General features: G+C 39.9%; 1 protein-coding gene and 2 long non-coding RNA genes across 3 annotated transcripts in view; all 3 read left to right on the forward strand.

Annotated features, from left to right (window-relative positions):
• Window positions 1-7170: 7170 nt before the first annotated feature.
• LOC121651347 lies at window positions 7171-11629 on the forward strand. The gene is made up of 3 exons (XR_006012429.1): window positions 7171-7278; window positions 8743-8799; window positions 11550-11629. It is a non-coding gene; the product is annotated as an uncharacterized LOC121651347 (long non-coding RNA).
• Window positions 11630-11718: 89 nt separating this feature from the next.
• Window positions 11719-21855, forward strand: LOC121651345. The gene is made up of 6 exons (XM_042003468.1): window positions 11719-11768; window positions 12494-12581; window positions 12675-13095; window positions 15640-15799; window positions 20001-20155; window positions 21663-21855. Exons 1-5 carry the CDS (start codon window positions 11756-11758, stop codon window positions 20129-20131), a joined length of 813 nt encoding a protein of 270 aa, XP_041859402.1. The 5' UTR covers window positions 11719-11755; the 3' UTR covers window positions 20132-20155; window positions 21663-21855.
• A 2586-nt stretch (window positions 21856-24441) lies between these two features.
• The window catches only part of LOC121651346, a 635-nt gene continuing 455 nt past the window's right edge, over window positions 24442-24621 (forward strand). Inside the window, exon 1 of the long non-coding RNA XR_006012428.1 lies at window positions 24442-24621. This exon is cut by the window's right edge and continues 89 nt beyond it. This is a non-coding gene — a long non-coding RNA (uncharacterized LOC121651346).

The raw sequence follows: 24621 nt of genomic DNA on the forward strand, positions 1-24621 counted from the left end.
TCAGGTAGCCCTTATCTGATCTTAACTAAGGTATTACTTAACAGTAGCAGCCTGACCTAAGCCTTAATAAAGGCTTCATTAGCATTACTTAACCATAGTTAATCATTACTGAATGCTTTTTTGGACCCTTATTGTAAAGTGTAAACACTTATCCCCTCTGAAATGCATATGAGTGGTGAATAAGCATTACTGAGCCATGAATAGTTAACATGTAGTTGAAGAAATCACATACAAAGCATTTAAAACATTTTATTTAGAACTCATCAAAACAGTCACATGGATCAACTCACAACTCAAGAACTGAAACAAATATTAACATTCAACCTCTTAAAGAACACGCAACCATACCTAAATATTTCTAGTTCAATTTCTCAGTCAGTCTATCCATCTATCTACCGAACTCTTTCAACTCTGTATGTCAGTCAGTCTACCCCTGTCTGTTTCAACAGTCTCCCACCTGTCTGTCTATCTCCACCTGTCACTCTCCCCAATGTCCGTTAATCCCCACTCTTTGTTAGGCTATCGCTGTCAGTCTCCCCACTGTCTGTTAGTCTACCGGTGTTTCAGTTTCATGTCATGGAGTAGCCTGCCTAGAGGACCATGTTGATGCTTTTCTCCAAGCCACGCATGCCATTCGATGACATAAAGGTGGTCTATGAGCAGCTGCTCAGTGCGGTTTCCCCTCAATCTCCATACTGTCTCTTTATATGACCTCCATGACCTTTCAATGTTCTGGGTGTGGGCCCCTGTCTCAGCATTGACATAGGAGACACTGTGGTTTACTGTAAAATGTCGGTATCCCAGCTGAGGCAGCACATTTCGACATGAGCCCCTTTTGACATGATGCACTATGAGTGGAACCAGTTCCCTCCTAAACCTCTTCTCCACCAAGCGAAGCACTGGCTTCCCTGACCCTCCTCGAGGGCGCTGCCCTGGTCGTCTTTTAAAGCAGTGCACCTCCAGCATCCCGAACACCCATTTCCTCCGCTTCAAGCCACCGGAAAACCTGCCCCTTCCATACTATGTTTTGGGTAAAATGGCAGAACAAGCAAGGAGAGGCTATTAACATGGTGTCAGATAAATATTGTTAGCAGAAATTGTAGGAAAGGATTTTTCATTAAAGGTGCAATATGTAGAATAGAATATAACATGTAGTGTACAAGTGTATGTAGTACAACTTCACATCACATCAACAACTTCTTTCCTAAACATATTTCTGATAATTATTGTTATTGTTTTACTCTGAAATACTGATCAAATATTAAATATTGAACCTTTAATCATTTTTTAATATACTACATATATATTTTCCACATTGGTGACATGATTATATTTAGTACAATTTACAGACTGTAATATTTCTTTTCTGGGGAGGTTTTCTGTCCATGAAAACATTCAAATTCTACAAAAGGAAATAGAAAACAACTCTATCTTTATCCATCTAAAGAAAGGAACAGGAAGAAGAAAAATCTTCTGTACTTTTCTCTTTTACCCATTTCACCTTTTCATGGAAAAGGTAAATCACTATTACAAAATCCTGCAGTAACTGGCCCAGATGTTCGAGCCTCGTTCAGTCACAACCTGGATGTCAGGCATCACATGACTAGGTCCTATTTAACTGAGCTTAACAATTTGTAGCAGTTAAAATAAAAAATGACCTTTCTTTTATGTCTGAAGTGACTCTCATTTATCACCACAAAAAGCCTCCGTCCCCCGAGTCGCTGTCCTTTTCTCCGACACAGTCTCTCTATAGCCGTCACGGAGACCTCCCTCAGTTGCTTTGCCATTCTTGAAAGGGTTCTTTAGGACCCAGCAACATTGTCCATCATTAAATCAAGCTGGCACAACTTCAGTCCTTGAGAAAATCTTGAAATAGTACACAATAAGTTTAGTCAAAACCCAGTGGCTAAATGTACAGTAAGTTTAATCAATTTTGGCTTCTCATTGATGTACTGAGTGTAGTGTTGTCAACTAAATTTAAAATATAGACAAATATTGCCACTGAATGTTTAAAACAGTTTTGATAGTAATTTTTTTCATTATCACTACTTTAGGATCTACTGTGAGTGGGATAACGGCCAGTCCACTCTCAATACCTCAACACAGAAACATTCTATTTATATTTTATGGGGTGGTAGTATAGTAACATAAATATGTAACTTTGGTGGTGTATGTCACTCTTTCACAGACAGAGCTACATATAAATCTGGATATTTTTTCCAAAATAATAAAACTTGAACTGGCCAAACATACACCCCTGGCATGTCTCCCTTGTTAAGTCATATGTGAAGTGTAGACCTAAGGCCAGACCTCTGCGGTGCTCAAACGCCAGCTGGCGTGCCTGCATTGTGAGGGAACAACACAGCTTCAACAAGCAGAGAATCATTCTGGAGAAGCATCAATCCACCACGTATAGATTTCTCAGGATGAAACACTCCAGGGCAAAGGCCCATCCTTACTACATGGCACTACTTGCATTCTACCTATTTTTTAGTTTTTTTAAGCCAACTCTTTCATTATGCACCTGTGATAGTTGAGTGAATAAAACTGAATTCATTATTAGAGAGCTTTTATCTTTTCTTATTACTAATTATAATCATCTGAACCTCTGGCATTTTTTGTGATAAAATGCATGATTTTTTGGATAATTGACTATCATGAACAACATGATATGCTATGATAAATAATCATAGCAGAGCAGAGTCTGAAGAGCGCATCCATGTCTTGTATGCTTGTTTACCGAGCTCAGACTGTTTGTCTTGTCTGCGAGCAAGATTGTGTAGTTGCAAGGAGTAACTCCTAGTTCTATTTAAGCCCTATTAGTTTTCACCAGTAAGAAAATGTGATTACAACATATTCATATTAAATACGTGAGCTAGGTAGTCATCTCTATTTCCTCATGAACAACAGGGTTCCCAAGAAGTAGCTACGCCACTGCATGGTTTTGAAAAGTAACTATATTTGTCACAGTATCAAAGCTAGAAATCACTTTAGTATATTTTGATACGTTAGATGAAGCTATGTTACTTTACTGCCATCATGTGTTTGTTCTGTGTCACTGGTTGGCTGTAACGCGTAGGCTTTGAGGAGTTTGGTAGTAAAGATGTTCTTCTACACACACTGTCCGTTCTCCGCCTGACTTATTAAATTATAATCTCAGTATTGTAATAACACAAGCTTAGTGAGTAACACATTCATACACCAAACAAAATATATGTATTATTAGTCAAACCTGTACACAAATCTCATCCAATTAAATAGAGAAACCTTCGATCTTGTGAAAATTGACTTGTACCGAACAGACTTTTTCACTCGTCTGCGCTTGCAGTTCCTTTGCTGACACCTCCTGGAATACAAAATAATGACAGAGGTATAAATTAGCATAATTAGTATAATTAGCATGGGGTCAAATGTGCCTAATTGACCAATTATAGAGATCCCACCTAGACATATGTAAATAACTACCAAACCTACTGACATTAGGCTCTGAATTATTTAATGATCGTCAACTATGACCTTAGTTTAGGTCAGTGGTTCCCAAACTGGGGGGCAGGCAAGGCTAAATAAAACTTAAAGTTTTACACTGCTAGCAAAACATGGACAAATTTGTGAAAGCAACAATGGGCAAATTTGCTACTTTGGCTCTTGATGAATCAAGAACAGAGATTTCAACTACCAAAAAAAAAAAAAAAAAAAGAAGAAAGAAGATATGATGAGGCACATCTTGCATTTCTAGGCATGACCAGGTAATGGTCAAGTAATGGTGATGGTCAATGGTGGGTAATGAACACAGACCACAGAGTGTTGTATGTTTTAAAATATCAGCATCTGAAAGTATGAAGCCAAACAAGTAATAACGCTACTTGGAGACTCGTCATCCTGAACACAAAGAAGAGACTGTTGATTGCTTTAGAAATAAACTACTCAGCTATCATATATAGCAGAGCTGTTTTACTAAAGCAGCATCTGTCTTATTGAAAGATCAACTACCCTGAAGAAGTTTGCAGAGTTTCCTGGTTTAAAAAATCTCACATAGCAGATGAGTTGATTATTCCTTTTGCCACTGACATGGTTTTCACTGTAGTTAATGAAGAAGCAGCCAATAAACCAAATACTATTTCGTGGCACATTTCTTTGTACGTTTCTTTTTAAGCTTTGGGGTGCATGTGGTACTGGGATCAGGAGGGGGGCTTGACATTATCAATGACTATGAAAAGGGGGCCCTGCAAAAAAAGTTTGGGAACCCCTGTGCTATGAGGTAATCAGTTTTTATTTTTAATCTGAAAGTATATGGAGATTGTATAGGCGTTGAACACTAAACTCTGAACATTATTTGGAGAAGTGCAACCAAGTCAGTCTTACATAACCATGTCAATGCCCTGTCTACATCTGTGTAGGAATTTAAGGAAACTTAATGCATGTATGTATGTAACATTATATTTATTTTACTGTATCAGAAGTAGAAATAAGTTTGTCAAAATTTCTATTAAATTCCAGAGGCTTTAATGGCATGGAGAACTTAAATTCAATGTTGGCATACAGAAAATGCAGAAGTTAGCCGACAAAGAAATTGTAGCCATTTATTATAACTTGCAGTGTTGTAAAGCACCCAGCCAACATGTCTTGTTGGCCCCATATGGGTTATAAATGGGTAACTTGGGTACCATCTGGGCATGGGCTCCAACTGGGCAAATTTTATGAGCCCCACATGGGTATAGCTACATGGGCCCCAGATTGGAAGCCCACGTGGGTTGACTAAATGGGCCCAATACGGGATTTATATGGGGTCAACGGGCATGGGCTGTAACTGGGTAACATTATTGGGACCCATATGGTTCCAGTAACATGGGCCCACATAGTAAACCCATGTGGGGCAACTCAATGGGCCCCATGGAGGATATAATTGGGCAATCAAGGCATAGGCTAGTATTGGGTTGCATTATTTAGGCCCCACATGGGTATAGCTACATGGGCCCCAGATTGGAAGCCCATGTGGGTTGACTAAATGGGCTCAATAAGGGATCTATATGGGCTCAGCGGGCATGGGCTGTAACTGGGTAACATTATTGGGACCCATATGGTTTCAGTAACTTGGGCCCACATAGTAAACCCATGTGGGGCAACTCAATGGGCCTCATGAAGGATATAATTGGGCAATGAATGTATAGGATAGTATTGGGTTGCATCCTTTAGGCCCCATATGGGTATAGCAACATGGGCCCCAGATGGAAGCCCATGTGGGTTGACTAAATGGGCTCAATAAGGGATCTATGTGGGCTCAGCGGGCATGGGCTGTAACTGGGTGACATTATTTGGACTCATATGGTTTCAGTAACTTGGGCCCACATAGTAAACCCATGTGGGGCAACTCAATGGGCCCCATGGAGGATATAATTGGGCAATGAATGTATAGGCTAGTATGGGGTTGCATTATTTGGGCCCCACATGGGTTTAGCTACATGGGCCCCAGATTGGAAGCCCACGTGGGTTGACTAAATGGGCCCAATACGGGATTTATATGGGGTCAACGGGCATGGGCTGTAACTGGGTAACATTATTGGGACCCATATGGTTCCAGTAACAGGGGCCCACATAGTAAACCCATGTGTGGCAACTCAATGGGCCCCATGGAGGATATAATTGGGCAATCAAGGCATAGGCTAGTATTGGGTTGCATTATTTAGGCCCCACATGGGTATAGCTACATGGGCCCCAGATTGGAAGCCCACGTGGGTTGACTAAATGGCCTCAATAAGGGATCTTTATGGGCTCAGCGGGCATGGGCTGTAACTGGGTAACATTATTTTGGAACCATATGGTTTCAGTAACATGGGCCCACATTGTAAACCCATGTGGGCCTACTAAATGGGCCCCATGGAGAATGAACGTGGGCAATGTAGGCATAGGCTGGTACCGGGTTTAGGCCCCACATGGGTTAAACATCATGGGCCCCAGATCAGCCTTTTAAATTTTGTTTTTAACATGTTTAGAATTTCAGCCGTCTTTTAGCTACTGTAATTGTACTTCATACTGCTTAAAAGTAGCTGGTGGCTGCATGTTGGTCATAAATACTTTGGACTGCTATTATTATTATTAATATATGCCATGTGTACTAGCAAATCTTTGTAAATGCCATTATTTGTCTACTGAGGTGTTGTTCATTCATTCATTCATTTTCTGTATGGCTTAATCCAATTGGGTTGCGGTAGGTGGGCTGGAGCCTATCCCTTATATCAAACTCAATAAACAAGCAAACTCACATTTTTCCGCGGCTGTACATTGACTTTACATTGAGTTTGTACACGCGAACAATTTTTTCAGCGTCCGGTGTGAACGCACGGTAAGAAGAGTGATACGATTGGGCACAATGAATATATAAAAAAAAAACTACTTAGAAAACTCCTTTAAAACCAAAAAGGGCTGAAAAAAGCCTCATTAAAAGAATGGAAAAACAATCTAAAACAGAGGTTTTCAACGGGGTTCTGTGGAGGGGGATAGCAAAAATTCTGGTTGATTTGACATGAGAAATAATCATATTTGAAACTGTATTATTTTAACAGCTTTAAATGCACAATAACATTGTTCATTTATCCATGAAACATAAATAATATATCTGAAATATTATGACAATTTTTTTCAGCTTTTTGTAGCTATTGGGGCATCTACTTAATTTCTTCATCAGTTTGGGGGTCCTTTGCCTGAAAAACATTGAAGACAGATCCATGATTTAAAATGTAGAGGATTTACTGGATTTACTAAGCAGAATTTCACTACAAGAAAATGTACAGGCCTACTGCATGTTGATTTTTTTTTAGAGGGAATTCTTTTTTCTTTCTTTTTTTTTACAGACAGTTTACAGGTTTTGAGCAACACTTACAGAAATAGGTGAATGCACATGACGTTTCAAATATAATATAATATAATATAATATAATTATATAATTAATATAATAAATAAATAAAAGAATAAATAAATAAATAATAAATAAAATTCCATAATATTTTTTTATAAATTAAAAGAGAGGGGTGGGGTTCCTTTTACTTTTGGGAGTTGGCAACCCTAATGCCTACAAAAAATGCACTAGGACAAGTAAATTAAACAACAATAACAATTATAAATAACATGTAGATTGTGCATAAAGTTTAATCTTGCATCACCTAACTGTCTCTCGCTGAGGATCATGGGTAGGCTAACGTCACCTTCCCACTGGGCGCCATCGGTCTTTTGAATTTTCCTCAGAACAGCCAGTGGACCAGGAATGAGCGGCTGCAGCTGCTGGTGAGTAGCTGCCAATTTGACTATCTATCATGTAAAATGTATTAAACCACCATTATTAAGGAAGTATAGTAAGTTGACACTGGGGAATTTTGCTACATTGCTTATTTGAACCACGATAAAGATTTGAACACAACTAATCTCTAGAGAGTGTTTAAGATAGTGAATAGCTCATGCAAGCAATGTCAGTAAATTGCTCACACATTCAAGCTTGCGCTTAGTTAGTTAGCTATTTATTTACCTATCTAGGTAACTAGGTCTTTGGCTATACAGGCCCAAGTTCGACCGCATGCTTCCCCCCCCCGCTTTACTTGCGCGAGTATCGAGTAACGCAAGTGAACCCATTACTCCACATCTCAAGGACTGCTACTGAAGCGTGGCCTGCCTGCTTTACGGTTGCTCCTGCTGGCATTACCGACACTTCGTGGAGAAGTCAACCCATCTGTTCCTAAGTTTAAACTGCATTAACCTGCCATTCAACTTCCGCCAAGATCCGTAGATTTGCTGTATGACAATTACTAACCATTAACATGGTATGAACTCAAATTAAACTTAGATTTTACTGTGATTTAATTGCAATAAACGGTTTTTACTAAGCTGTCAGAATTTATGACGAGTGATGATTTTAAGTAAAGTTGCCGACAGTCCAAAACCTGTCACACGCACTGTGCCATGAGTCTGTGCGCGCTGATAAACTGTACAGAGAGCTGATGTGCTGTGTCTGGCGCACCAGAGAGCAGCATTGTATACAGTGTTTTAATTTAAATTTGAGATATTAATCCTTCTCATTTTGAATACAAGAAAATATTTTCTCCTCATTTGTTCATGTTAATGACATACTTTCATAAAGTAAAATGTGTTCTTTTCAATTTATTATTGATTTTAACTTTGTATCTTTATGTAGTACTGTGGTTTTTTAGGAGAATACTCTGACAAATTGTTAATATTCTCTGCATAAAGGCTAAACATCAACATTTAAGTGCATCATATTGGATTGATTTAACTGATAGTTCTTACATCTTAACTGTACAGACATCTAACAACTACCCATCTTAACACATCAGTGTTTATCCTAGCTCTTTATTTTGTATATATAGTCAAGTATATCTGTTCACAGCTGCCAAGGTGTGAACTTCAAGGAAATGAATTTAAATCTCATCAGTAAATGGTGTGATTGGATTACATGTGTGAATGGACTTGACATAATTTCTATGAAGAAATGACACAAATCCAAACAAAATTTCTAATTTCTTTCTCATTGTTTTATTTGTGCGCTGACTATTTAATTTTCATGTACAAGTGTGTTAAAATTGTGAATTTCTGCAAGGAATTAATGTTGTTTTGTAGTTGGTGAGTAAACTTTAATCATACAATAAATATGTATGTGTGCAAGAACATAATTTAAAAGTGACTCCTGTTAACTTCTTTCATATTTTCTTTCTCCCTTCTACATTGTTTTCCCTATAGAGTTGTCCAGATCACTGTTACTATCACAACATCACACGCTGCATTCTTCTTTGCCACGTAAGTAATTTGAATTTAATATTTTGCCATGTATTCACATTTATATGTTTTGCCAGTTCATGCTCATTTGTCCTTTCAGTTCTGAAATCACTGCACTTGCAAGCCCAACAATGGTAATAACTTTAACAGGCCAGAAGCCATGTTAAAAACATCAGGGTGGACAGTCACTGTCTCATTCTGTTCAGTTTCATTCATTCATTCATTCATGTATGTATGTACGTATGTATACGAGGAAACAAGTGTCAACAGACTTACCAGTGCTAGGGTTTTGGTTGATGGCCAAAAAATAAACTTCTGGTATCTCTACATCTCACATGTATTAAAAAAGGGAACAAAGCCTGTTTTGTTTGGTTTTACTGAGTGTAGTAGAATGTTACTGACCAATGCTGGGCATTTATTTATTTATTTATTTTTTTAACTACATTTTTATTTATGTACAAAAATAGGGACAGTGCATTTTTAGAAAAATGTATATGCCAGATTTAGCCCATGACTAATTTATTTTTGTAGTCCTTAAGCAGGTTGAACTGATAATAGTTAAAAGAAGAACAAGAAGAGAGTACAAGATGATAAAAAGTAAGAGGGAGAAGAAGTGGAGAAAAAAAACATACATCATTCACAAGATAAAGGCAGTGCAATCAAGATATAGTGCAAAGATTTTTTTCTTTTTCTTTTTTAGTGAAATGGATAACTTCCATGGCGATTCAAGGACAAGGAGGAGGAGAATCAAAGCTAGAGTGCGACAGCATTTAATGAGCCTTGCCATGGAAGCTGTGGACCAGGCAGATCAGGCTGTGGATTGGGCCGATCAGGCTGTGGATCGGGCCGATCAGGCTGTGGATCGGGCCGATCAGGCTGTGGACTGGAAAGTGCAGGCAGTGGACCAGGAAGTGGAAGTCGAGGACGATATGGAGAACAGTGCTGAAGAGACTTTAAATCTGGAGTTGGACTTTGACAGTGATGTTGATGACATGTTCATGGAAAGTGACTGTGATGAAGATCCTGCTAAGAGGAAACTTGCTGAATGGGCAGCTAATCGACATGTGTCTCATTCTGCACTGTCAGAGCTACTAGCTATACTTTTGGAGCTAGGTCTGGATGTACCGAAGGATCCCAGAACTCTCCTTGGTACACTGAAAGGTTGTGAGGAAAAGGGAAATGGGAAAAGGAAGTTACTACCACTTTGGGCTTGCAAGTGCATTGCTGTCAGAACTGAAAATGACACATGAACAAGAACTGACAACAGACACATTAACCATTCGTGTGAATGTGGATGGACTGCCTCTTTCAAGGAGCTCTAATATGCAGCTATGGCCTATTTTAGGTAAAATAGTTGAACTACCCAAAGCAAATGTGTTCATCATAGGTGTCTATGCAGGTCCCTGTAAACCTGAATCTGCAAACGACTACATGCATGATTTAATTGAAGATTTAAAAGTCATCACAACAACTGGTGTAATGTTAAATGCCAAACGGTACAATATGGCATTTCCAGATGCTTTTATCTGCGACACTCCAGCAAGAGCTTTTTTAAAATGCATCAAAGGTCATGGTGGCTACAGTTCTTGTGAGTGTTGCACACAGTATGGGATTTATGTTGAAGGTAGAGTTGTTTTTCCAGACATGCATTCCAGCCTGAGGACAGACACTCAGTTTGAACAAATGTCTGATGAAGACCACCATCACTCTAAATCACCTCTCCATGGCCTAGGCATTGGTATGGTCTCTGCTTTTCCTCTGGATTATATGCACTTAGTTTGTTTGGGCATTGTGCGTAAAATGATTGCTCTGTGGTTTAAAGGACCACTGCATTGCCGTGTTCCATCCTCTGTTTTATCCGCCATCTCTGATCACTTGAAACTGTGCAGACAAAGCTTACCCCGGAGCTTCTCCAGAAAGCCAAGATCTTTGACTGAGTACAGCCAGTGGAAGGCAACAGAATTTAGGCAGTTTTTATTATATACAGGGCCAGTTGTGCTTTTTCAAAGATTGCCCAATCAACATTACAAAAACTTCCTTGTTTTGTCATGTGCTATGAGAATACTTTTGTCACCTCTGTGTAGAGAGTACTGTGGTTATGCAAGAAAATTGTTAAGATGCTTTGTTACTAACTTTGCTAAGATATATGGGACTAAATTTCTAGTTAACAATACTCACAATCTTATACATTTAGCAGATGATGCTGAAAAATACGGCCCTTTGGACTCAGTATCGTGCTTTCCCTTTGAGAATTATTTGGGACAATTGAAAAAAATGGTGAGAAGACCACAGGGTCCTGTGCAGCAAATTGTCAGGCGTGTCAATGAAAGGCAATTATTTCCTCACATGTCTAGAGAAATGCCTGAAGGTATTCAGCTCAAAAAGCCCCATGCATCTGGACCAACACTGAGAGATTTTTCCATGCATCAGGGTGTACAATATAAGATGTGTAAATACAAAGACACAATAATCTCAAACTCCAGTGGTACCAATTGTTTTGAACTGGGGGGCAGAGTTGTGATTGTGAGGAACATTGTGCACTCCACTGGAGAAACACACGTGGTATATGAACTTTTGGGGATGGGGGCATGTTTTTTCAACTACCCCATTGATTCAACAGCTCTTGGAATTAGGTTGTTATCAGAAATGTCTGGTCAGCTTGCCAGTGCTTTGGTAAAAGACTTCACAAGACCACTGCTTTTATTGCCTCTTCAGAATATGTTTGTAGCTTTGCCTCTGCTACATAGTACATAACTTGATGAACTTTGCAGGATGCCCTCATTCAGTATAGTGGAGTTCGTGGATGAAGTTGACTCTGATGGCTGCAAAAAAAGTGGATATTATTCCATTAGAGTGGTTCAAGGGCACCGACAGAAAATTATGCTGGTGGCCACCAGCCACACTCCTGAATGTAACCAAGGCTGTGAAAGAGTTAACACCACCAGCCAAAAACTGGATTCTCTGCAATGTGCGTGCTATGGGAGACGCAGGTAACTTTTCCAGTTAATTTATTTTTTTCCTGTCAGTTTGCATCAATTTCTCTATATTGTCCTTCTCTTTTTCCTCTCTGTGCTAGTCCACTCTGGATGCTTTCTTCTCCACTCTGTGCACTCGGTTGTCCTCTCTGTTCTCTCTGATCTCATGTCTTTCTACACAGTTCTCTGCTTCTTTTCATTCTCTGTCCTCACATGGCTTAGTTTTTTTTTTTTTTTAACAAATTAATCTAATGTATTCTGGAAAAATATTTTCTTTTTGACATCTTCTTCGGAGGGGTATAAGGAGCTTGATTAGACCTTATTGATTACATTATAATGGTTGAAAATAATTTGGAATGAAGGGTTTTAAATGATGTTTAATGTCAACTCATAGGCTAGCAACAGTAATGCAACAACAAATAAGTAGTAGCTGACACAAACATGTACTCTTATTAAAAAAAAAGAATAAAGCACTGCATAATGTTATTGATTTGCTATTGTTTAAGGCTTCAAGCCACTGAATAGTGTTCAGATAAGTAGAGGGATGCGCTTTTTGCTTAGTGCATTATATATCAAATACCCACCTCAGAAAAATTATATGAGCTGAGACTCAAAACTGTGGTACGATGTGAACCATGCATTTTGTGATCAATAGCAGCCCTTTTTTTTATCACCAATGTAAATATAGTTCTGTTTAAATATTTGCCTCACTCCTTTTATTTTGTGTCGTTGTATTACAGCCACTTATACAGATGCCAGGGTGAAACTCCATCAAGCTGAATATACATCAGACCTGACAGACACTGACGATCGCTTGAGAAAGAGAAAGTAAGTGTTTTGGGAAATGCGGGTTAAGGGCCATTTCCTCTAGAAATAATGTGGAGGCAGTTTATATGGATTAGTTTATGTTAACCTCTATAGGGGAAGTGCAAAACTCTTCGAAAGCCAACAGAGCAAGCAACTAGAATCAAGTGAGAATTCTGATTCGGAGGAGGAATTTCCACCCACTCCCCGTGAAAAACTCCTTGGGCTAGCAGCAAAGCAAATGATCAGCCCCACTGCCCAGCGAGTTGCCAGTTCCACTATCCAGCAGGACGCCAGCCCCACTGCCCAGAGTCTTGCAACCCCCGGTTGTGAAGCCATGTTCTCTAAACTTCTTACAATTCTAGAAGAAGTGAAGGAGACCCAGCGGGTTCACAGTAAGATATTAAATGCCCTACTGAAGAAGCAAGAGGCACCAGTGATGGAGGTTCCTGAAGGAGTGGCCTTCCCTCTGCAAACTCAAGCTGATGTTGAGGCTCTCGATGAGAAACTGAAAGACCGCAGTCTAATGTCTACTGTTGTAAGTTTACATTTTTTTTTTTTTTTTCTCCAAAGTGATTTGCTCTAGGCTAAAATATGTATTGCATTACAATAAATTACATAAAGGCTACAACTTCAAATATATTTGTTTGACATTCCAGCTGAATCTTTAATGCTTGTTGTGTGAATGCATTAAGCATTCACATTATAGTTTCCCTTTTTTTTCTTTGTTATGTCTTTTTCCTGTTTTTCGTTATAGTTATGGTTAATGCGTTCAGCATTTACGCTATAGTTTTCTTCTATTTTCTTCTATCTTTCTTCAATCATTTATGGTTTATATAGAGTAGAACTGCAATCCTTTGGTCTGAAATTGTCGTTAGTATGGCTCCACGCAACCTCTTGATACTGGCGGAGATTGCTGAAGCATTAGTCCAAAGAGGTTTGCACAAACAAGGAGGCTTTTACCCACCGATGCAGGTACATTTCCAATAAAAAAAAAAAAATGGAACCAGGCATTTAGCAGAGGCTCCGATGACAGGGGACGATGTAAGGGGATGTGGGTTAATACACCCAACAACCAGACATTTTGACTTGTCTGCTTACAACTTTGGCATGATTAAACCTGGACTACAAAATCGAAGCGAGCGGAAAAAATGGTGGATCATGAAACTGTTTACCCGGACGTCCATGACCATATTTAGCAGACCCGCAGCAAATATTGCGACGTAATAGGCAAAAAAATGTAATACCGAATGGAGAAAGCTAAACAGATTGAAAAATATGACCAAAAAGAATACTAAGATATATACGCAGCACCAGGTGAGAATAAATTACATTTTTCTGCACTTCTAAACCCTCAAGAAACACAAAAACTTGTATTTAAGGGCTTAAAAAAGTGGATTTTGCATGATATGTCCCCTTTAAAATTGCTGCAATGTACAGATTTTGAGCGATTCTGCTCCAAATGACAAAAAGTCTGCCATAGACTTCTATTGTAAAGACTCTCAGAATAACTATCTCTCCACTGTCTGTCTGCATATCTGTCTTTGTCTCATCTCTCTCTGTGTCCATCAGTCTCATCTAGCTATCTTTCTATCTACAATGCCTCTATCTAGCTATCCTCTCTCTAATCAGCAGCAGGTGGCATTCCTTGAACAGTGCTGATATGGTGTCATTTAGTGTCTATAGGCATGTTGACAAGGGACGTCACGCCCACTTGCTCTTTGACCCAGTTTCCAGTTGGAGGGCAAAAAAGCCGGTGCCCTCCACTGTCAGACGACGTGAAGTTGACAGCAAGTTACGCTAAATCTAAATCTCGCCCTGAAATATTATTAAATCAGTATGGTTAACACGTGTAGCGCTGTAGGCTGCACAAATAGATGAAAGAAGGACAGTCATGTCAAATTTAATAGGTTTCGAGCGGATGTAAAACGCTGAAAGCAGTGGATAACAGCCATGAGGAGAATGTGACTGGATATGAATTCTTACTCTGCTTTGCATGAGCAGTGGGCAGACACTACGTAGCTTCTTATAATTTTTCCAAGCAGATCCACACCTGATGCTTCCGTTTCTTGTCGGTTATCTTCTGCGATGGCATTACGGCACACTTTAAGAAACACACTACGTTCATGCGTTCATTGCTGTGGTACAATATCTGCCCCACATGTCCAGACACAAAGAAGTTATGGCCATCTAGTGACTTGTATGCCTTCATCGCCTCTGCTGTATAAATTCCTGGCGTGTTAATGAGGTAGTTGTAGATATCGCCATACTGAACTGGCGGTCATTTCTGAGGACTGTCAACCCATAGATCGTCAGCTATTTTAAATGGGTCTGTAAGCTTTTCGCTAAATACAGTTAGCTTTGTGCTGTACCTTTCACGATCATCTGCACAAAGATGATCTAAATTAGTAAAACCTAAATCTTTAGTTTTCATTATGTGAACAGATTTGGTCAAAATGACGATATACTTGTACACTACAATGTTTTGGTCATCACGAAAGCAGAGCTTTTTGCCCGCCAGCGTAGTGCGCATGCGCGGGATCACCGGACGTAAACAATAACATTCAACGTGCCTATATACAAATGTAGCTGTTCTCTATCGCTCTCACACACATGTAACATAAAACACATACATGTAATGAGGTGAATAGATATGTTCACTTTATGTTTTTGCCCCTTAAACTTCACAATGACTTCGGTTCAGTCCTGTCCAGCTAGATGATGAACCTCATTCAATTTCCACTTAAACTTTGTTTTAGCTGTCTTCCTGCCTTTTACAATTATTTAAGTATACTGTACTTTTTTTTTTTATTAATACACCAGTTTGACCTTTTTATGCTTCCAGCATGTTTTCAGTGTCATTACTTCTGCTAATTCTTCAACAAACAAACGGTTCAGACATCTGTCTACCATTTTTAACAATATTACAACATCTCAAGCTATTTCATTTGCATTTCAGTGTAACACCTTCAGCATAAACGCATTCACACTGCTGTTTGCCGTTTGCAAAACCAGCATTTTCTTGTTGTCTTTGCAGTTAGTCTAAACCTTTCTTTTTCCTCCTTTTGGCTCTCATCCTTAGGCTGCCGTGGTAGCAGATGTAGGGGGCACAAGTGTAGATGACGCAACAAGGCGAATGATGAAATTCCTTCTGTCAAACGAGCTGGCATTGGACTACAACCTGTTCGGCCGTCACGGAAAAAAGAAGTTTAAGGACTTGCGTCTTTTCAGTGTTGTATATGGTAAGTAATTTGGAAAAGAACTGTCACAAGATGAAAATGTCAATGTGTAAACAACCTTATTCTTTCTTTTTGGAATAAGATGCGCTGAAACTTGTATAGTAATGACACCAGTTTATTGGAAGGTATGGCAAGCGTTTGTATTAATATTATAAAGTGTAACTATACCCCCTAACTGTGGCATAACTTCGCCCACTGCCAAATTTTGAAAAATGCCCGAAACTGCTGGAGTGGAGGAGGAGAGGGGAGGCAGTGGTCAGGGGGCAGAGAGTCGCCAGGTCCATAATACACTGGAAGCCTGAGACTCTTTGATGAAAGAGGACAATTAGAAACTCAGTTGAGCATATGGAGGAGTTTTTATCCACCCAAAATTATTAAATTGGATTGTACAGATCAGTAAAATCAAGCAGCGTTTTCCACTGCCGTCTATCAGCTGATCGCTGTTCAGCCCGATGTGGACTCCAGCGATTCATATGAGGCAGATTCAAAATTACGATCACTGTGGCCATTTCGCAAATTTCTTTGAGGAACACAGAGCCAAAGAGAGGGGCAGCGTGGCAGCCGTGAAGTTCCTGTCCTGGTTGGGGGATAACTTTTCTCCACCAAGGGCAAAAACAATGAAACTCCTCACACAAAATCCCAGTTTTTCACAGCTAAGTGAACAACCTTAGCTGCAGGTACACACATTTTTGTGTATGCATGCCCGTCCCACAGCTTAACTCATTCCAGATAGTAACCATTTGGGTTAGTCTATATAAGTGGTGATTATCCTTTAGTTCAGGGGATTTCTTCATTGGCCTTAGAAATTTACCAGGTTCTGCAGATCAGTTTTTCTATTTTTAGATTCTTGACTTTTCATACTAAACCTTTTTTAACACCAGGTCGGTATCCAGAGTCCTTCATAATCCATCCACTTTCAACACCACTAGCGTAAAAAGAAACATATTCTTTTGCATTCTTTCCTGTAATGCTTTTAATGTTTTATGTAAAGCACTTTAAATTGTCCTGTACATGAACTGTGCTATACAAATAAACTTATCTTGCCTTGCCTTCAGTCCCACTGGCTAGGGCTTATATCCAGAATAAGAAGGCTACAGTGTTTATATATGATTCCCATTCAACACTTTGAAGCAGCAGCTTCTTTCCCAGTTTAGCATTCTCTCACTGAATTCTGCATTAAATTTGGATTTTTCATACAGTAGCAGTTTTAACACTGTCTGTGGTCAGTAGATGATGAAGAGTTAATGCGCAAAGCTCTAGCACTATCAGAGATATCAAAAGCTCAGAGGATCGGGTGATTTCTCTCCCTAAATTCCTTCGTCAGGCAAAGCAGTACCAGTACGATGAGACTGAGCCATGCCTAAAATTAGCACTGCTGGCTGGGCAGAGACCTATCTAGAGACCCGCTGATGAACAGTCATGATGATTCCATTGACGGCGTCTGGGTGGCCGGTGCAGCTGTACTGGTTGGAGCATCACCGAGTCTATTTTTTATGTTTTTGTAACAAAACCATGAAATAGCTAAATTGAAATTACTCTAAGAAAAAGAAATTGTTTGTGTTTCAACACCCTTCAAATTTCTGACCAATATCTATCTAGCTATCTAGCTATGGTGGCCATGGCAATTTTCATCATTTTCATCATCAGTTTTGGGAGACACAGTAAAGAGAGGCTATCGTACTATTTTTTACATTTTTAATATTTTCATGATAATATTCTTATTTATTTGTAATCTATCACACTGAAGTGTAACATAGCTGAAAGATAGATCTTAACAAATATGTTTTCTATTTGATTTTGTTTTTTATCATTGTTTCAGCTGAACTGGTAAAAAATATATACATATATATATATCATATACAAGGAAAATCAGATGATTTCTCACATAATTTTCTTCATCAGGACAGTCGGACCAATGATACACCAGCTGTCACGCAGGTGCATGATATTGATGTTCAGATTGATATTCTGCTTCTGATTTTCAAAATCTAAACTGTGGAGCTTCGCTAATGCCCCAATATAAGAACATGAGTATTTGTGTGTGGCTCCGCATCACCTGTAAAATAAAAGCTTTCTATTCCATATTTATATGGATCTCTGATTCGCCTAAATACTGCAAACTGCATTTATCATTAAGGCAAACATCCATCCATCCATTATCTTGACCGCTTTTCCATTTCGGGTCGCGGGTGAGCTGGAGCCTATCCCAGCATTTTAACAGGTGAGAGGCAGGTACACCCTGGACAGGTTACCAGTCTGTCGCAGGGCCAACACAGATAGACAAACAACCATTCACACACACACTCACTCCTAGGGAGAATTTGGAGTGTCCAATTAACCTATCATGCATGTCTTTGGACGGTGGGAGGAAGCCGGAGAACCCGGAGAGAACCCACACATACACGGGGAGAACATGCAAACTCCACACAGAAAGGCCACCGCCCTCAAGGTTCGAACCTCCCCCCAGCCAACATTCGAACCAGCGACCTTCTTGCTGTGAGGCTGCGGTGCTAACCACCACACCACCATGCACAATGTATACTTACACCAATTTTTTTACACATGGGCCAGTGGGTGCAGGCTGGAGTGGGTGGATATGGGCGCAGAATTTGCGGGAGCAAGCAGGTGTGGGATTGAAAAAACAGTCCCGTGCAAGTCTAGTACACATGTACACACATACATACATACTCTGGCTCTCCAGGTAAAGAACTGCAGATCAGAGGAAGGAGTGTCTGTCCTCAGTTTCATTACTGTGGTTCGTGCTTTCAGGTGAAGGAGGCGGAGAAAAAAAATCCTCCACCTTATGTTAGAGTGACTGCTATAGCTAACCATTAATATACTACTGACACATATATTGAGGATTTGCACGTGTCGTCACGAATCACGTGACCTTGCCATGTCCGCCACATTGGTAGGCAAGCTCTCCCAATAGTGTATTCACTAGTGTACATTTGGATGCGTTCTTCGTTTTCCTTTTTGTCCCACCCCCTGAAAATAGCAGCACAAATTATTCTCATTGTTATTTCTCTTCCTGACAACACCAAGTATCTGAATAATCGACATTCTCCCGTTATCTGGAGAAAATAAAGCCAATTGAATACGATCACAGCAGTCTCGAGTGCAGCTAACTAATCAGTTTGCTACCCGACCATATTACTTGTTTATATTATTCATAATCCTCCCACACTGCTGGATGAAAGCGTAGAAAAGCCTGTATGCAGATCCAGTCATTCGTGTTCAGCATTTGAGTTCAGTATCTTTTTTTTAATATATATATATATATATTATACCAGCGGGCGGTATGAACAGGTTCATTGTGATCCTCGTTCATGAAACATGCACAGTATAAGGGGCTTACTGGTACCATGATGCTTTTTCCAGATGGAAAATTGCATAAATCAAGAACATCGCTGGACCTTATTTAAGCGGATAAAATCTATGCATGTTATGTCTACGATTGGAAGTGATCATCTGCCCGAAATGTAACAAGCGGCAGTGGGTCGCTCAGTTTCTGTCGGTGCTCCAGTCACGGTGAGCAACATGTCCGAATATAGTTTCTCATTACAGCACATCTCCTCATCTGCTGTTATTAATCTGTAAACACAACGTGCGTTTTCTGTTTAACAGGACACGTTGTCACCTGGATTTTAGTGTCCTGTGGGTTTTGTGGCGAGGAACAGCAACAGACCTGCGGTGGCTTCATCGGGTTCTGGCAGATCATCACTTTCTGGCACATCTCAGAAACACAAATATTAGATGTATTATCTCAATTTAGTTTCCCTGTTTATCATTTGTTTTCAGTAGAAAATAAGATAACATGGACAGATTATACACGGACCGTCCTCCGCTGCGATACACAATTATTTTTTTTCGTGTTCGGCTGGAAATCAGTAATCAGACTTCTATGATCTCTTATCTTTTCTGTTATGACAACCCACTGCTACACATGTGGTAACCATGGCTATATAGACACTCCGCTTCATACTAATTGATATTTCTAGAAAACTGAACGCTTTCCACGCTATACTTGCAGTGCTCTCTATGCTTATAGCCTACCAAAATTGTCTACCATGGGGGCATGGCAGTATACAGTCACGTGGTTTTTGTGACGTAGCTGCAAATCCTCAATACTACTGACAGACTGAGACATATGCTAGAATGGCGTCTGGGTACCATAGTAATGGGTGATGCGTTTGTTTTACAGAGGCTCTTAAGAAGAACACATTGACGGCACAAGTGAACCAGCAGGAAGCTGAGAGGGCACTGTCAAAATGGTTCACTGGGGCAAGAGACAGAGGAGGACGAAGGGCGTCCAGACAGCCAATGCAAACTTAAACAGAAATGTGTTCTCGGGTACAGGTATGTTATTAAATTGATCTTATTACTTATTACTCATTTAAAAGTACAGGTGTTAATCCATTTTATTGAATTGTATTGCTTTGATGTAATCTGCTTTGATCTGTTATTGTTTTAATCATTAAAAGAGCTATACCTGATCTTGCACAATTTTGAACCGTGAACAAGGAAAACAGTTTAGTTTGAACTTCACGCCCCGCCCTTGACAATTTTCCCCAGGAAGAGACACTCCTACATTTATAGCAAAAATACTAAATGTTCCTCATGAAACATTCCTAAAGAAGAAAGTAATAAACAGATACCCGTCTAGGAGGACTACAGCCAGTTTTGAGTCCAAATTCAGTCACAGGCATCTCGAAATGCTGTCCACATCCAGTTGGCTAAACCGAGAATTACACGAGCTCTATTCCTATTTTGGTCCCACTTGTGTTTCAGATCTTTCTTTTCTCGCCCAGTTTTAATCCGTTTAGTCTGTTTTGCCGTATATACAGTAACATCCCTTTGAGATATCCTAGCTTTCCTCTCGGTAGCCATGCTGTTCTGTTTACAAGATCTGTTGCGCATGCGCTGGGAGAGAACACCCCTTGTTAGGGAACGCTCTTACTGGCTGATTGTAAACTGGAAGATCTCTAGAATTACCCCATTGGCAGAGAGAGCGTCACGCCATTGGCAGCTTTGCCATCTAAAAAGGCCTGGACTCGTACATATGAGTTTTAAGTTATGAGTTATAAGTTATCAATGAGTTATTTATATTTATGGAATAATCCTTTTACCAGAAAATATACCATGTAAAAAAACGTTCTGAGCGAGATTAAAATAAAATCAGGTATAGTTCCTTTAATCTGTCATGTAAAAAGAGTTGATGCCATTTTAAACGGTAGTAGAAGTACAGGAAATTTTCACTCAAGTATAGTTATGTTCTTAAAATGTTACTCAGTTACAAATTTTAACTTAAAACTAAAATAACTGGTGTCATTGCATTAATTATTATTGCTTTGCATTAAAGTTATACCATGTAACTTTTGACCTAAATATAAGAAAAATGTAGTATATCATAATATATTGATTAATGTAAGTAATAATAGATGATTTTTTTAGGGCAATATGCAGCACTTGACGCATGTTAATGCTCCGAGAAGGCTGCCATCCTCAAAAACCAGACATCGTAAATTTGCAGGAGTGGGCCATCTCTTGTTGGATCATGTAACCTGAAACGCTTTGTTTTATGGCTTGATGACTTTAAATCAGCTTTTCAAAGTGGTCTCTGCAAACATGACTCCAAAACACAGATAGAGACTCATTAATTTTGCAACAGTTGTGGTGCCAGTGGGAAGCTACAGGTCTGCTGCTTATGCTAGCCAAAAAGTTACACGGTATAACTTTAATTATTGTATGATACCTTGATTTCATTAAGCTCTTAATATAATCTTCATCCTAAATCTTTTACTTAGTGTGTGTTTAATAAATTCCAAATGTTTTAATCAGCATTTAATCCATTTTACCCCCTCAGCTTCTGCTCCATGCCTGACTGTCCTGGAAAGTGGTTCTGTCTAGACCCTCTACAGTTTCATCCATGTTCCTCACGATTATGCAATGTTGATCTGTTGTCCTGTTCAGTCATTATTCACCTCTGAAAACTTGTTTTAAAAAAATTCATATGATAGAAGTTATACTGTCCATGTATAATAAAAGCTGAATTTGGAAATAAATTAGGCTCAGAAAGTTGTTCAAATCCTGCGGCTGTTTGGTCCACTTTAAACGGACACGTGGTCCGCTTCCATGGATAGTCCACTTCTTTTGGTGCTGTCTGAACACCAAACACATCTTTTTGTGCACCTAACAAGCAAACTCTGGTCCACCTGAAAGCCGGGGGTCTCAGTTTACTTGCAAACAGACTATGTGGTGGAACAGGAAGAAGTGGCACATTCCAACCGTGAAACAGCTTCTTCATGCTCTGTCTGTACCCTGCTTCCCTCTGTTTAAAGTAAAAGGAAACAGGGTAGATCATTGTTTGGGTTGTACGTTTGGAGTCCCCTGACTATCCTGGTGTGAAAACACCCTTATTCTGGTCAATGGGGCAGCATAGACCACGGACTGGCGATGCGGCCCAGAAATGTTTTGTGAGCATAATAAATTCTCGAGAAAAGAATGTTAAAGTCTGTTTCAGGGAGCGTATGTGGCTGCAGGTTTTCATTCCCAAAAAGTATTAACACACATGAGTAATCCATTGTGTGAAGCCGATATTAGTTGATAGTCAAGATTGGTTTTCTCCTGCTCTGTTAAAAACCTGCACTCACAAAGCTGGGGTTTAGTTATACCCCACCGTAAATGTGTAGCAGTGTATCTATCCAGTGTAAAACCTACCTATGTGCAATCTGCTAGGGCCAACATGGAGCCTAAAATGGGGCCCAGAAGGGTTTTATGCATATTTCTCGGGCTTCCTTAACTCCCAATGTAATTCTGCAATTGGAACAGGGCCGTTAGAACCTGTGGACAAACCCACTTTTCAAACGATATTTACCTAATGTCGTTCCCATGTAGGACCCACTTAAGATTTAAAGCTAGCACAAAGCTGGGTCTTGCATGTTTTGCCCAGATGGGGCCCACTTAAAACCTCATGTAATCCTGCAGGAACCCACATGGGCAGTGGGCATGGGGCCAACATGGAACCTGCGGACAATCCCACTTACAACCCATATTTCAGCCCATATCGCCCTCATATAGGACCAACTAACATTTAAAGCTAGGACAAAGATGGGTCTTGCATGTTTTGCCCAGATGGGGCCCACATGAAACCTAGTGTAATCCTACTTGATACCCACATGGGCAGTCAACATGGGGCCAACATGAAACCCGTGGACAATCCCACTTGCAGCCCAGATTTCAGCCCATGTCGTCCCCATTAAGGACCCACTTGATTTTTAAAGCAAGGACCGAGATGGGTCTTGCATGTTTTGCCCAGATGGGGCCCACATAAAAACTTGTGTAATCCTACAGGACACCCACATGGGCAGTCAACATGGGGCCAACATAAAACCCGTGGACAATCCCACTTGCAACCCAGATTCCAGCCCATGTCGTCCCCATTAGGACCCACTTAAGATTTAAAGCTAGAACCAAGATGGGTCTTGTGAATTTTTCCCAGATAGGACCAACCCAAGACCAAGTGTAAGACTGCATGACACCCACATGGGTAATTGGCATGGGGCCAACATGGAACCTGCGGACAATACCATATGGGTCCCATCAGACAATCCCACATGGGGCCCCTGTTTCAGCCCACTTCTAACCCACATGGGCCCCACGTAAAAATGTTGGCTGGGCAGGTCTAGCTAGTCAGTAACCAGGAAAGGTTATCCAAAAACGTTAACTAACGTTACTTACCATTCAAATCGGTCTACAGAGGCAATCTTTTTCTTCAGCTTCATTTTATGGTGACACCGGTTGCACTTGACCTTACCCGTTAGTATTTCCTTCTTTTGCAGCCATTTAATTAATTTGAGGTGTTTCTTTGTACTTCTTTTTCCTTCTGCCAGGTCTCTTAATTTTGCTGCTAACTTAAAACCACGCATGTTGTGATCTATGGGTTTGTTCTCTAAATTCCTGCCCGTCGTCCTGCCAGAAAAGAACAGTTAGCTGAACTATTCATCACGATAATGGATAACAAGTTCCCGTGCGCACTTGTGCTGCATTCATGACAACTCGGACCTCGGGCATTCCTCTGAAAACTCCCATTTCTGTGTTCAAAGTGTTCCAGACATTGACATTACATATTGTTACATGATGATAGACTACTTATTCTCCAAGGGATCGTAGTAGATTGTTTTTCTCAAAGTTTCCCGAGTGAAAGCACGAACACGAACCAATGTACTTTTTTTTTAAGTAGGCGAAAGCAAGAGTTCTGAGTTGCCAAGAACGCAGCATAAGGTTGCTTGGGAAATTTTTGCGTGCACTGACCACAGCATCTGAGTGTGAAAGACCAGCACAAGCTACAGCAGCGGGACACGTGGCTCACTCAGTGCAAAAATGGATGACCTTACCATCTCGCCTCCTCACAAGACCAGGCTACACACACAGAAGAGGAAAGGAAAACAAGGAAATGCACCCAAAGAACATGGTAACACATTAATCCATTAATAGACCCCTTGAAGGGCATTATCCTGCTTATACCATGGTCACTTACGAAATAAATATTAAATCAATTATTAATACGTTAATGTTGTTTTTTACTGTTAAAAGTTTTTCACAAGAAGCGGCAAAGTGGACTATTCAATATCTATTATAATATCATGTCAGTCGTATCACCCTTCTAATAAAAGTGGTGACTAACAATAACATTAGGGAATGAAGCACCGTAAGTTAACCATTGAAAAAAGTTAGATAATTTTGGAATTCCTCTGTTCTGTTCAGACAATAAGATAGTGGCCCCAACTGTCAAGGTTGCCATGGACAAACAGAGAGGAAAGGGA

The sequence above is a fragment of the Melanotaenia boesemani genome, chromosome 13 (assembly GCF_017639745.1).
Source record: "Melanotaenia boesemani isolate fMelBoe1 chromosome 13, fMelBoe1.pri, whole genome shotgun sequence".
Classification (NCBI taxonomy): domain Eukaryota; kingdom Metazoa; phylum Chordata; class Actinopteri; order Atheriniformes; family Melanotaeniidae; genus Melanotaenia; species Melanotaenia boesemani.